Below are 15,471 nucleotides of genomic sequence, written 5' to 3'. Positions count from 1 at the left end.
AAAAATATTTGGGGAGCTTAATGCGCCATGAATCTGCTATGGCAGCATATAGACAATATTGTTCTATCACACACAACAGTTGTTTTGGCTTAAAAAACAGCAGTTTATTTTAAAGAGGAGTGCAAGGGCAAAAACTGCTTTTTCAGTCTTGGTTGTGTTTTCGACCATATATATATACACATATACACACACATAAATTTCAACATGTATTTATTTATCTCAATGTTTATTTATTTCATTTTATTTTTAAATTTCAACATTTATTTATTTCATTTTTTATTTCAATCTTGCACTCTTGTTCCCCTCCTATCGCATGAAATAATTATATCTGTCATTGGCTTATCAAACTCAGTGGGCAAGCAAGTTATTGAACTCAGCCTTGGGGCAACCAGTAATTTTCCTGATATGCTTTTTAATTTGCATTGAATATTTTTTTTGTTGCCGACACACTTTTGCTTCACACATTTCAGTGTTCATGATAATGCACAAATAAAACGAACTGGTTTACCATCCAACAAGAACAAGAAGAAAGGGATACATGCCAAAAAAGGCAGGTCAAGGATAGCAGCAGCAGTGCAAGTATGGCAAATGATCACTGTGACTATTGTGTGAAAAGAACAACACGTTTCACATGTTTGTAAACAATTGACAATGGTGAAGAGGACTATCACTGATTACTTGCTCCCCAATAAGCTCAAATGAGACATCCTGAAAATGAGTTTTATTTTGGACATGGAATATGGAATTTGTTTTCTCTCATAATATTGACACTGGTTTATAGGTCACAATTTTTTGATGTACTGTATTTCTCAGTTATTTGCATGCAATAACATGAAAATGAGAGGAAACGTGAGGATTCACTTTGTAAGTATGTACCTACCCATGGAAATTTTACTTGCGTTCAGAAATGTTAGTAAACAAAAATTAATTTATAAATTAATTAAGTTAATCTTGTGCTCTGGAGTCCATGCAGGAAACCAAGGCAAGCACACGTACAAATGCAAAGGGAGGCTCAACATCTGAACACTAAACTACCAAACTCTGAGGCAGATGCACTCTCCCCTTTCAATATTTCAATGTTGTACTCATGGTTTCATTTACATTTGTTTATTTTTTTCCTAATTAAAGAGACATTACCTTGTTTTTTAGTCCACACATTTTAATCACATTTCATTAAAAGGCATGTTTCAAGTTTTTTTTTTTTTCATCATTAAGGCACAAACACTGATATTGCTTAAAATCCTTGTGCAGCTGATTAAGTGTGCAATCTATCTAAGATCATAGCGCTTGCATTTATACTTTCTATTTATGTAAAAATAGTAACTTTAATACATGACAATGAAAAGGCTCTTTCGCCTGTAATTTCGTATATGAAAAACACATTATTAACATCGTTTACAGGTCACATTTGGTGACTCATACTGTCTAAAAAAATTCTCAGATAACATGACCACATTCATTACAATGGTGAAAAAAAAAGATTATTGCAGAGTGGACAATATTTTCTTGAGCTTGCAGCTTCTCGTGACGCCAAAAAGTTGCTCATTGGTTTCACTTAGATACGGGGAAAATCCCATTTCTCACCTCCAAAGAAAGGAAGCACTTTAGCTCGAACACTGTTGTGGCAGTGCTGATAAGACAGGAGGGAAAATATGATTCACTTGCGATTCTACAATGTGAACAAGATAAATGAAATAAAAATAAATAATATAATCTTATGTACATACCGGTGGTCTGACAAGAGTGGTATAATTCTCAGGGCTTGTTGCACTCATTATTGTTGTGTAAACAGTAATCCTGTAAAATGGTTAAAATAACAGACAGTGAAAAAATAAAATTTTGAATTTTACTGACAAAAATCATTATTTGTCCATTCCCCAGTTCAGTAAACAGCACCACAACCCCCCTCTAAAAAGTAAAAAAGTGTCATTTAATTTGATAACAAGCAAGAAAAGGCAACAAATAAAACAGGAATCATCCACCCGTCATTTATACTGTATATACCGTATTGGCCCGAATATAAGACGGTGTTTTTTGCATTGAAATAAGACTGAAAAAGTGGGGGTCGTCTTATATTCGCGGACTAGATGCTATACCCATTCACGACGCTAGATGGCGTCAGATATCATTGAAGCGATGTTCTGTCATGACAGATCTCAGCTACTCTCAAGTTTAACCAGTTTGCCTTATTTTATTGCAATGTTTTTCCTTATTCGGATTTGTTTCAAGACTACAGTTACAGTAGACTTCACTTTGATGGTTAATGCAGTTATTGCAATTTTGTTGTTTTATCACAATAGATTTACGAATGTGATTGCACTTTAGTTTACATATTTAAATGTTCAGATATTAAGATTTGAATGAGACAAAATAACATGCTTTTCCTCTCAAATATATTGTTATAATCATTTGTTTCAGATGTACTGTAATTATTTTCTGTATAAAAATTAATTTTGTGTTCAAAAAGTCTTTTTTCAAACTTGAGTCTTGAAAAAGAGGGGGTCGTCTTATAATCAGGGCCGTCTTATATTTGGGCCAATACGGTATATTTACTGAGGAGCAGAAGAAGTATTTGCTCCTAATAATAGTAATCTATTAAAAAAAAAAAATTTAAAATCCGGAACTAACATTGCATGATTTTCGAATAATTTATTTGTGATTTATTGGGGTTCATAAGTATTTGTACCCCTAAGAAAATCAGTGCTAATATTTAGTGCAGAAGCCTTTGTTTGCTATTACAGAGGTCAGACGCTTTATGTAGTTCTTCACCAGGTTTTCACATATGGAAACAGGGATATTGGCCCATTCCTCCACACAAATCTTCTCTAGATCTGTCAGGTTTCGGGGCTGTCGTTGAGAAACACGAAGTTTCAGCTCCATCCAAAGATTTTCTATTGGATTGAGGTCTGGAGACTGGCTACCAGAAGCTTGACATGCTTTTTACGCAGCCACTCCTCGGTCAGCTTGGCTTTGTGCTTCGGATCATTGTCATGTTAGATGATCCAGCCACAACTCCTCTTCAAGTCTCTGACTGAGTGAAGGAGGTTGTGGCTCAAAGTATGACGATACATTTCACCATGCATCTTCTGCTTTATACAGTACAGTCGTCCTGTCCCCTTTGCTGAAAAGCAGCCCCAAAGCATGAGGTTTCCACCCCCATACTTCACAGTGGGGATGGTGTTCTTGAGATTGTACTCATCCTTCTTTTTCCTTCACACAGAACAAGTAAAGTTTGCACTAAAATGTTCTAGTTTGGTCTCATCTGACCACATGACTTTCTCCTATAACCCCTCTGCATCATTCAGATGGTCCCTGAGAAACTTCAGACGGGCCTTCACATGTACTGGCTTCAACAGGTGAACCTTCTGAGCAATACATTATTTCAAACCATTGCACCGTATTGTTCTACTGACAGTAGCCTTTGAAACTGTGCATCCAGCTCTCTTCAGGTCATTGATGAGCTCCTGCCGTGTAGTTCTAGCCTGAGCCCTCACTTTCCTCATCATGAGTGATTTCCCACGAGAAGAGATTTTACATGGAGCCCCAGTCTGAGGTAGATTATCAGTCATGTTTAGCCTTTTCCATTTTCTCACAATTGTTGTAACTGTATTCCCACCAAGCTGCTTTCCAATAGTCCCATAGCCTTTTCCAGCTTTGTGGAGCTCAACAATTTTTTTCTCTGGCGTCTTTCGAAAGCTCTCTGGTCTTGCCCACAGTAGCAGTTGGATTATGACTGACTGTGGGGTGCACAGGTGACAATAATGAGCTCAAACAAGTGGTGGGTGGGTGGTTATCCATGAGGTAAAGGTGGACTTTTTTAAAGGTAGACTGAACTCTTTGAGTGTCATGATTATTGCTGATTCTCAGGGGTACAAATATGTACGAACCCAGTAAATTACAAATTATTTAATGCAATGTGAGCTCTGAAAAAGCAGTTTCTGCTCTTGCACCCCTCTTTTAAAGAAACTGCTGTATTTTAAGCCAAAACAACTGTTGTGTTTGATAGAACAATATGTCTATATGCTGCCATAGCAGATTCAAGGCGCATTAAGGTCCCGAACTATTTTTAATTTCTCCGTTTTACCCTAGAAACCCCCGTTTACAGACGTCGCACAACCGCTTTTGTTTCAACGCAGCCATAAAAGGAAGCTCAGTAATTATATTTATTATTCGAAATGTCATTTTTAGCTTAGCATCATTAATTGATGTCTAATATTTTGTTTAAAAAAAATAAAGCAACTTTAAAAAATTATTCACGCACATATTTTAAACTTTTAAACAAATTACGTCACAATGAAAAAAATGGCGTCTGTAAAAAAGTCACGGATATCTACCTCATAACTATCGCTTAATTGTATTTTTTTTGTTACTGTCGCATTTTCTCAGATACGTTAGATGATAAATAATGGATCCAAACAAATAAAAATTGGAAAGAAAAAAAAAACGTTTATAAGGGTAAAAACAGTATATGAAAAAGAAAATCTCGACCACTCCTTTATGAATGCGATTTCTGCATCCCTTGTTATATTACCATGTTTCACCCATACAATCTCCCAAGCATCTAGCTGTGGCCATTCACAGCTGTGTCTTGACACTCAATGATACATGCTACATGGAGTTTTTGGATCGAAACAAGGTCAGTACGAAACAAGGTCAGTACGCGATAATATCTTGTTAAAGTCATGGCGTCTGTAATTCTGCTCTCGCGTGCTCTCACCTTCAGATAGGGTTTTGCAGTTTGTTTTTTTTTCTAAATGCCCTCCTGTTCAAAATTTTTACTCCCCCAGAAAATTGAGATTTTAAGCTTTCCAATGATGTATCACACATGCATATCGGACAATTTTGAAAGTTGGCCAAATTGGGGGTCTCAGAGCGGAACTTCAAGTCACTTGAGTGTTTTCCGCCATATATATTTTTTTTAGATTTTGTCTCTACAAGTGGAAATGCAACTATGATTGAAATTTCAGACCTCTACCTATTATCTAAGTGGGTGAACTTAGCAAAATCACAACGGGTTCATGTATTCTGCTCCTCACTGTATATATATATATCTGCTATATCTGGTTATCATTTAAGATGATATTCACTCAATACCCCAGTAACTAAAGGGGTCATCATGAAATTCACCAGTAGAAAAATGGAAGACATTTCAACCAACAGATGTTTACCTTACCCATTACACACTGGCACTCGTGATAAAACCTAGGGAGAGAATGTTACAAGTTATGAATACAATCTTTAAAAATGTTTCCAACATACAAAACATACTAGAAGTTTCATAGGTTTCCTGGGAATATTGATTCAATTGTTATGACTTGCCTGATAAAGCGAATACATATTGATATGATCTTGACCGGTAGAATTCATTGCTTTTTCTGCAGTTTCTCTAGAAACGAGAGATGAGTTGTGTATTAACGTCACATCATGCATGTTGCGTATTATAGGTACAGTATCTAGTGTCATTGTGCAATATTCCAGCAGCAGTAATCATTAACTAACTTTCGATGATCCTTGGCTGGAGAGGGAAGCCAGTGGTCAAAATTGGTCTCAACTCTGAACCATCTAAAAAAAATAAATCACCTTAAAGTTGAATAACATCAATGAAAAAATAAGCCCATACCAAGAAGAGCGTGGCCAGCTCATGATACTCACTGTCCATTAATTGGATCCAGTGGCCAGATGTCAGCGGGACCTTCCCTGTTTCTGGTGATGACCACCCCTTGACCTGCCTTTGACCCACCAACAATGTAATACACTTCTGTAATGATGGGAATTTTGGAAAGATACAGGACAGCATCTTGAAAGTCTTCTGCCTCTTCTAGGATCTGCCAAGATAAAATACTATCATACAAAATTCCAAAACTTGTGTAACATCTGCAAAGGTTCTTTAATACAATTGCATTGCATTTTACACAGCAACACAGTCAAAAAAAATTGGTGGGTTAGGGTAAGGATGTATACCCATGCATTTGACAGAATTAACTTTACCTTCATTCCTTATCTGCTCTTTCTTGATCTCACCTCTCTCATCAGCCAGCTGACTGGCTTTCTCTTCAACAGGAAAGCTGACACCATATTCTTCCAGAAGTTCCACCAGTGCTGACTGCCTATTCATGCACAAAAAGCAATATTCTTGAGTCATTATGTTTTCAACACTTTAGGAAAGTGGAGGAAACGTGGTGTTACCTCGCTGGTCACCGGATACAGTGAATTTATATGGACTTTGTCCTGTCCACAGACCAACATAGCCGGCAAATGTGGTTCCAATATATGAGATCTGCAATGGTCCAAGGTTGTGTGACAACTTGTGACAACAGTAAATGACTTTATTTTGGCACTGATTTTTAAAAGCAGGGTTACAGTTAACAGTCATTTATTTGCCATCGTTCACAGTTCAGGGTTTTTATAAATAAATACCAAAAAAAAAAAAAAGACATTTATAAAATGTGTAATGTTTGAAAGACATGAATAAGTAGCATAGAATAAAGGTTCAGAATTATTTTTTTATAATCTATATATAAAACGTATTGTTTAGTTGGAACAGATAAGGATGTAACTGTAACCGTACTTTTCGCCAACTGTATCGCCAAATTGACAGTTTATCATGCATCGTCATAAATTATTTTGTCAATAATAATAATAATAATACATTTGGGAAAAATACACTGTACTGAACTCCAATTCTGATATTTCTTAAATTAATGATGCAGAATAGACTAAGGCTACGTTCATACTACAGGTCTTAATGCACGAATCCGATTTTTTCGTGTATTTCCAACTCGAGTGAGGCATTAACTTGACTGTCTGAACGTGACAAGTCGCATAGAACTGGACCATTTCAAATCCGATCTGGGTCACTTTCGTATGTGGTTCAAATCCGATCTGGGCCACATTTTAACAGACTGTCGCGGCGGTCTGTACTGTTCAGTCTCTCAAATCGGAATTCATTACGTCATCAAAAAGCGAGAGAGACGCTACGGTAGAGGTGCAGCTGTCCGTCATTAGCGCCTAGCTTGCCTTAAACACGGCTTTTAAGGAAGTGTCGGACTTGACAACAGTCATTAAAAAAAATACAAATGGGTTGAGGATAAGCCTGAGAATGATCGGGTTTCTGTCTGCTCCATAAAAGCAATATTTCAACATTGCTTACACGGCCGATAGTCGGGGCAAACTGCTCGTTTGTGCGTGTGACATGCACGGACAGTGCGTGCATGCTATCGATCCATATACTTTGAATATAAGCCTAAACTGGGATTATTTATGTCTGTTATTTGTGTCCTCTTTTTAAAAAGCAAAATATGATATCCCTGGAATGACAGATGACAGCCAGCATGTGTAGTGAATTGTTCTGATGCTTCTGCGCATGCGGGTCGTCTTGCTCAGCGCGTGTCGGACTGCGAATTAGTGCGCATGCGTAATACTTGAACGGTCTCAATGGACAAAGGCAGTCTGAACGGGCACGCCAAAAAAACAGATATGACAAAAAATCGGATTTGCGCATTAAGACCTGTAGTACGAACCTAGCCTAAATGTCCCCACACCAGCAAAACCAAGAGTGTGATAAATCACCACACAACACAAACATGATGCATAATTAATCAAACACTAAATTAAAGTCAACACACTATAACTACTACCTCATGTGGGGGAAAAAATCTGCCCTTATCAAAAACATAAACAGTTAATTATAAATAACGTTTTTATCTTATAATAACTTTTTATCATCAAATATTTATAAAAAATATCTATTTTAAAATGTGTAATTTTGCTATGACACAAAATGGCAAACAGTATATCGCTCAGTAATAGCCCATATCTCTCTTATCCCGTTGTACTCTGTACAATGACAATAAAGACTTTCTATTCTATTTCTATCCTATTCTAAATTTCTCAACTGGTCGTTTTAAAATTATTATTACAGTGATCCTTCGCTACTTTGTGCTTCAAACTTCGCGCCCTTAGTCCATTGTGGATTTTTTTTTTCATAAAATAAATTAAAAATACAGATGAGCTGTCCAAGCCGATCGTGTAGTCTCACTCTCCCTCCCTACCTCTCCCTGCTTTGATCATCAAGCAGTGCACTGGAGTTGCTTATTAAAGTTAACGATTATTGACAGATGTTTGGGTTTGCCAGAAAAAGTGCCTTATGCGTCAATCATCGTTTAACTTATTAAACAGTTGCTGTGGCAACTCATTGTGTGTAAATGAGCATCTTAAGCGGATTTGAGTGGACTCACTCAATGAAGCATTTAATAAAGGGTTTCATTTTTCTACGACTTCATTCTTGTTTAAAAATAATTTGGTGGGACAGTAACATGTTGAAAACTAAAATATATATATATATATATATAGACACATTTTTTAAAATTATACTTACTAATTTTTTGGGGGGGTGCACTACTTCACGGTTTTTCACTAATCACGGCGGGTTCTGGTCCCCATTAACAGTGAAAAACAAGGGATCACTGTATAGGACAATGTGTGAACCCTAATGATTTTGAAAAACATCCTTTCAGAGTTAATATATGATCTTCCGTACCTTTCCATTCTTCTTGAAGATAACGTTGACTGTAAGATTCCTCAGAACAGCATGTGGGTAGTCCAGATTCCTTCCATGGTATATGCGTCCATCTTTGTCTTGAGCCACTATGCTTGTGCAGAATCTGCAAAGGCAAAATATTGGGGTCATTTTCAAATTTAATTTGGTCAATAACAGTAGACACTTATTACATACTGTATATATTTCAAGTTTTAATTTGGTATTTATATGATATTTAATAGCACTTTGGATTACAGTTGTCCGATAATGACTTTTTAACCGATATCCCGATAGTGTCCAACGGAAAAAAAATCCGATGCCGAAATCAAAGCGATACCGATACATGCGGTCGTGGACTTAACATATTATGGCTAATTCATGAGTTTAAAATTCATTATTTTTCAATCATTCATTGTTCATTTAATTTTTGCACCATAAATGCAAATGGTCTACTCACATAGCAAACCCCACCAGGCATCTTAGTTTGGTGACATCTATTGGTCAATAAGCATAACTGCTGTACCAAGCTGTGACCAGCCATTGTACAAAGGCAGAAGGCTTCTACATTAACTTTGAAGGCAACATGTATATTGGCCCAAAACCGATAATGAAAAAGCAATGTCGATATTATCCAATATCATTTAAAATGCTTTTATCTGTGATATTGTCAGGTAGCCGATAATATCGGACGACCCTGCTTTGGATTTATATGTTTAAATCCCTCCCATGCCAAAACAGCCACGCTTAAGTCCTATTTTCAAAAGTATACTGACAATTTAAATTTTAGGCCATATTGATGAATAAAATCAAAAGATGAATATACTTCCCGGCAGCACAACGAAAGCATAATTGGGAAAATCATAAAATAATGATCAGGACTAAAGTTTTGCCACCTCTTTTTTGATAGAACCCACTGACAGAACCAATAAAGGACAACTGAAATAAGATTTAAATATATTGTACATATAGCTCTTTAAACTTTGCACAGTTAAACTATTACACTTTTTATTTATTATACGTCTTTATACACTCGGAATAACTTTAAAGACATGTATTTGCCAACATTTTCACAAATTTACAAAAATAACACCATTAATTTGTTTGCTATTGTGTGGAAACAAAATCTGTCTCATTCTGTTGGTACAACTCACAGATCCCGCTAGAGCAGGGGTGTCCATCACGTCGATCGCAACACTAGTGTGGGTAGCTCCCGGCATTGAAAAAAATAAAAAATAAAAAAAAAAAACACTGATGACTTAGCCATAATATGTCAAGTCCACAACCGCATTTTTTTAAAAGCACATAGTTATGTTGTGTGCAACATATGAGGTTATGCAGCACCCCCACCGCTCTGTTAATGTAGCTTGTGGGAGGTTGGCTCCCTAAAAAGTAGATCTTGGAGCAAAAAAAAAAAAAAAAAAAAAGAAAAAGAACACCCCTGCGCAAGAGTATTGCAACAAAATAATAAGGCTATCGCCAGTGGCGTAAACAGTAAAGACCAAACTCTGATGGCACTAAGATGAATTTATCTTAGTTTACACTGAAAAGGGACATTAAGCATAACATAGCAAAAACATAATTGGCCACTTAAGAAAACACTGTATGCCCATGGTTGGTTGATAGTTGTCTTTCAAATTTGATAGTTCTCTTTTGTTTACACTCTCCATAGTCTTTTGTCATGCTCTTTTCTACGTAATTATTCAGACTGTTTTCATGTGTTGTTTTGGCCCATTCTCCTGTTGTTCAATAAAAGCTTGTAATTTATCTTCATTTTCCTTGTGTGCTTCACATGCCCATAATGATGTCATTACTGTTTCTGAGCAAATAATATGAAAATGCCAATCTATTACACAATATTTAAAAGAAGAATTACAAAGAATACATACGCAGTTACTTCATAGGCAAAGTTCAGCATGATGGCATCAGAGAGACTAAAGCCAAAGTGTGAAGCCAAGCCACGGATTTCGTCACCATAAGGCTTGGGAAGAATGAACTTCTCTGAGACCTTTATCAGAGATTTGAGAACGTTGTGAAGCCATTTTGGAATTGTTGAACTGACAAGATAAAATTAGCAAAGTTAAAATAATGTTAACACAACCTTAAGAAAAAGCAAAACATTGTTACTGTTGATCATATATACTATATGGCGGAACACACAGACAAGGCTGAAAAAGCTGTTTCTGCTCTTGCACCCCTCTTTAAAATAAACTGTTGTATTTTAAGCCAAAAGAACTGTTATGATTGATGGAACAATGTCTATATGCTGCCAAAGCAGTTTCATTTCGCATTAACCCCCAGAACTGTTTTTAATTTGTCTGTTTTACCCTGGAGACCCTCATTTACATGCACCGTTCAACCGCTTTTGTTTTAACTCAGCCATAAAAAGAAGGTAAGTAATTATATTTATTATTCGAAATGTTTATAATTTTTAGCTTAGAATCATTAATCATGTCTAATATTTAGTTTAAAAATAATAATAAAAACGACTTACTAAAATTATTCACTCGCATGTTTTAAACTTTTAAACAAATTACGTCAAAATCAAAAAAATAGTGTCTGTAAATAGGTCACGGATATCTACCTCATAACTATCACTTAGCTGTATTTTTTTGTTACTGTCGCATTTTCCCTGATATTTTAGATGATAAATAATTGATCCTAACAAAGAAAAATTGGGGGAAAAAAAGTTTAAAAGGGTAAAAATTTGAAAAAGAAAATCTCGACCACTCCTTGACTTCTGCGATTTCTACTTTGCAACCCTTGTTATATTACCGTGTTTCACCCATAAAATCCCCCAAAAGTCCTGCTGTGGCCATTCACAGCTGTGTCTTTGGATCGAAACAAGGTAAATAAACGATAATGTCTCGTTAAAATCATGGTCTCTTTAATTATGCTCTCTCATGCTCTCACCTCGAGTTAGGTTTTAGCGGTTTGTTTTATTTTTTAAATGCCCTCATGTTCAAAAATTTTCTTCCCCCAGGAAATTGAGATTTTTAAGCTTTCCAATGATGTATCACACATGCATATAGGAAAATGTTTAAGTTTGGCCAAATTGGGGGTCTCAGAGTGGACCTTTTCCGCCACATGTACTGTTTATTTTTTACCATTCCTGCAGTAAACAACATTTTACACACACATACACACACGCGTGCTCAAAGCCCATGCATACTCACATTTGATTTGGACGTAAAAAAAAATAAAATTCACATACTTTTCCTCAAAAAGTTTAACTTTTTTCACTAAAATACATGACTATTTTCATAATACTGCTAATCTTGAAAATTAATTAATTTAAAAAATGTAAGGCATTTATCATGAAATAACTTTTCTGTGAAGTAATGGTTATAATAAAAAGAATACCCTAATTTTTGGACTATAAGGTGCACCAGACTGTTAGCCGCCACCCACCAAATTTGACACGAAAACGGCATTTGTTCATAGATAAGCCACACTGGACTATATGCCGCAGATGTCCTCACTGTATTATGGGATATTTACAGCAAAAGATATTAACCGGTAACATTTTATTTGACAGCGGCATCATAAGACTTTCATCAGAACAAATGAACCACCGTGAAGCTTTGAACCAATTGGTTGCAAAGCATCATTGCTTCAAGAAACTTCATTTGGCCATCACTGCTCCCCTGGGGGAGACAGTCAACCTCTGCTGCCACCTGCCTTCAACACTGTTGTCGTCCAACATGCCTCCTAGCATGCATTGCAGCGCTACAGATGTAAATAGCGATCAAAAGTCATGTTCTGTGCTATTTTTTTCTTCAGTTACTCTTCCGGTTGTTTCATTAACTGCTAGCGCTGGTATTTGGTAACACTTTATTTGACAGCGGCGCCATACAACTGTCATAAGACTATCATATTTATGACATGACACTGCCATGAGCATTAATAAATGTATCATCAAGCAAATTATCTTCCTTTTTGAATAGATGTATAAGATCTGAGATAGAAATCAATGGAGTTAGTGACATAATTTGCCGGATTATGATACATTTATTAATGTCCATTATAATGTCATGTCACAATTATGATGGTTTCATGGCAGTCTTATGACGTCGCTGTCAAATAATGTGTTACCTATTAAACCAAATAAATCATCAAATAAGCAGCACTGGACTATTAGCCGCAAGATTCAAAATGAGGGGGAAAAAGTAGCGGCTTGTAGTCCAAAAATTACGGTAATAATAAGAAAGAATAATAATACAGATATATTTTCAAAATGTATTATATAATATAAAAATACACCACTTTTCACCATAGGCGGAGTTTGACTTTTGGAGCAGGGGGGCACAACATGTTGATGACCCTGAAATGCAGTGTCAGCAATAAGATAAACGTACAAGAATATCTATAATAATAAGTTGACAATGAGTGTTTTTCCCTCCCATCATTCTTTGAGGGAATTCTAAATCAGGCTGCTTACGCAAAACTCTTCGCCAAGATCGTCATCCATTGAATATGGTAGGCCCGTCGGTGTCGTGCCAATGTAGTTACCCCAGTCAAAAATTGTATCCCCTGGACAGAGCCATATGGAGGTAGATTTGTGTCTTTATTATCCAATCAAAAAAAATTTGCTTAAAAAAAAAAAAAAAAAAGTTGGTTCAATCAAATATATATATATATATATATATATATATTTTTTTTTTTCAAAAAGAAAAATTACTTCAATCAAAAAAAAAAAATTTCAAACATGGAAAATGTTTTTGAATGCGAAAAAATATTTGAGATTGAAAAATTTGCATTTGAACACTTTAATTTTGTATCGAAAAAGTTTTCTTTGATTGAAGCAATCCTTTTTGTGTTTGGGCCACATTATGGGTATGACATTTGTGTCTACATCATTTAATCCCAAAAAAGTTGCTTCAATAAAAAATATATATATACTTTCAATCAAAGAAAAAAATCATTTGAAAAATAAAATTGCCCTCCCCTATTATTTCCATTTTTTTTTTTTTTTTTTAAATCATATGCAAAGCAAATGACCGTCTAAGTTGCCAGTCACATGATCTGTTCGAAAAATAATTTTGACCCATTATAAAAAAATAAAAAAATTAAAAACATTGTTCATTTCATTCATTTCTGTTGCAGTTTTAATGTTTTACAACTTGTATATATGTAGTACAGTCAATTACATGCAATGACATTTTTCGGCCAACGGGGGGCCTGCCCCCCCTTAAAATCCGCTTATGGTTTTCACCTAAAAAAAATTTTTTTTTTTCTTTTTTCTTTATTCATTTAATTTGAAATTATGCGATTTTCTACTTTGTAAGATTACAATTTAATCTTGCTGTGTATTTCTTTTCCCTAATTACTCAAGGGTCACCCCCTCCCCACTCACAACACAGGTAAAACATGTAACGACAAGACACAATTTGCGACTCATTTTTAACGAAACTAAAAAGATTGCAATAATAATAGTACTAATAAATAATGTACAATTTTATAAAACAAAGAAATACAGGTGCGTTTTCCTTACTCAATGACATCTCGAGCAGCTCTGTTGAGGAAGTCGGCGTCAAATACATTACGAATTGGCATCCATCGCACTTGCGGATCATCGTCCAAGTTAATGTTGATTGTGGGAGGGGCGAAGTCTGAACTGCACAACACCGCCAGCCCGAGCAGCAGCGTCGCAGAACGAACCGAGACCAGCATTATGGCCATGGACAGTAACGAAGATTTATGACTGGCTCGTCAGCGTGTCTGACAGCGAAAGTCGATTTCAGCTGGTATCAGGAACACAAACGCTTTCTCTGTGAAGGGCAGAGAACCTGTATTTCCGGGCGAGTTTTTCAAAATTAAAGCTTCTTTTAAGACGAGCGATGATAGTGTTTCTCAACTTTTTCTGTGTCACGGGCCACGGCACGTTTTTACATTGGAAAAAATCTCGCGGCACACCACAAACCAAAAATGTTCCAAAATTACTTTCTGTACAGTATATTTAATTATGAAATAATTTCTCAATATTTATACTTACTCAGTGTGAAACTTGAGCCTGTATGGATGAACACAAAGCAGATATCCTTGCAGGAATCTGAGTCAACAGCCTCTCTTTTTTTTTTTTAAATTTTTTTTTTATATATATAATAGTAGTTAGGCTTGAAAAGCTCAGAATTGTCAGACGGGGACTTTAGAAATGTCTTTTATCGTAAGCATTTCACTGACAATGGCTTTGCAGGCAGGTAGTATTGCCTCTTTTTGGATTCAGCAACAAATTTAGCAACAAGGTAACTGGCTTTGAGGGCTTTCTCATTTACCTTTGTAGTGTTTTCAAAAATGTTGCCTTTTTTCTCTCTGTGTTTTCATGGAGGCGAACAAAATAGTCAATCGACTTGGTTTGAAACGAGAGCAAATGCAACTGCTCGCGTCACGTTCAAGAACTTCTCGGATTTTTAGCCATCAGCTACCTTGCTGTGCTCAACAATGTGTTGGAATAAAACACGGGGAGGATTGATTGTCTCAAATATGGATGAAATGGAAAGGACAGTTCCTTGTATATTGACACTTGACTCTATAATCAAATGATGTACAGTAGACGTGCTGGGATCCATATTTTCGCGGACAGCATGGTAGCAGATGGCTAAAAATCTGAGCAGTTGTTGAACGCGACACGAGCAATACATTGCTCATTTGCACACGAACGCAAGCTTCTACCTACTCCTCCTCTCCTACTTCAACTTGTAACGCGTGGTAAGTAGGATGCGTGCGTAAAAGTAACAAAAATGGGAGAAGCTTCCATTTACGCACATTTATTCACAAAAATTAATAAATCCACCTTAACCACTCGTCACTCGGGAGCTCAGCGGTTCGCCCACACGTGTTGGCAGAACTCCAACGTAAAAGTAAGCAGCAACAGAAGAAGAACATATTCAATGTAAATAAAGCAGCGCCACCGCGTGGTGGATGTCGGTAGTGTG

At 36.2% G+C, this 15,471-nt stretch overlaps 1 protein-coding gene across 1 annotated transcript; it reads right to left on the bottom strand.

Moving 5' to 3' along the window:
• Nucleotides 1–284: 284 nt before the first annotated feature.
• LOC130921248 (N-acylethanolamine-hydrolyzing acid amidase-like) lies at nucleotides 285–14,324 on the bottom strand. Its single transcript, XM_057844898.1, has 11 exons — nucleotides 14,031–14,324; nucleotides 10,426–10,593; nucleotides 8,540–8,663; nucleotides 6,187–6,277; nucleotides 6,022–6,107; nucleotides 5,653–5,825; nucleotides 5,500–5,562; nucleotides 5,320–5,386; nucleotides 5,174–5,202; nucleotides 1,728–1,797; nucleotides 285–1,630 (listed from the first exon to the last, which is right to left on the bottom strand). The coding sequence occupies exons 1-11, from the start codon at nucleotides 14,216–14,218 to the stop codon at nucleotides 1,556–1,558; spliced, it is 1,134 nt and encodes a 377-aa protein (XP_057700881.1). The 5' UTR covers nucleotides 14,219–14,324; the 3' UTR covers nucleotides 285–1,555.
• Between the last annotated feature and the right edge of the window lie 1,147 nt (nucleotides 14,325–15,471).

The sequence above is a fragment of the Corythoichthys intestinalis genome, chromosome 9 (assembly GCF_030265065.1).
Source record: "Corythoichthys intestinalis isolate RoL2023-P3 chromosome 9, ASM3026506v1, whole genome shotgun sequence".
Classification (NCBI taxonomy): domain Eukaryota; kingdom Metazoa; phylum Chordata; class Actinopteri; order Syngnathiformes; family Syngnathidae; genus Corythoichthys; species Corythoichthys intestinalis.
The sequence above is the reverse complement of the archived record's forward strand: the minus strand, read 5'-3'. Positions and strand labels throughout refer to the sequence as shown.

Excerpts from the sequence above, each read along its gene's own strand:
- LOC130921248 (XM_057844898.1), bottom strand. The coding sequence starts at position 14,218 with ATGGCCATAATGCTGGTCTCGGTTCGTTCTGCGACGCTGCTGCTCGGG. Across the intron at positions 10,594-14,030 it reads GCTGCTCGAGATGTCATTGA|TTCAACAATTCCAAAATGGC; the intron begins GTAAGGAAAACG and ends TTATCTTGTCAG. Across the intron at positions 1,798-5,173 it reads CGAGTGCCAGTGTGTAATGG|GATTACTGTTTACACAACAA; the intron begins GTAAGGTAAACA and ends ACCATTTTACAG.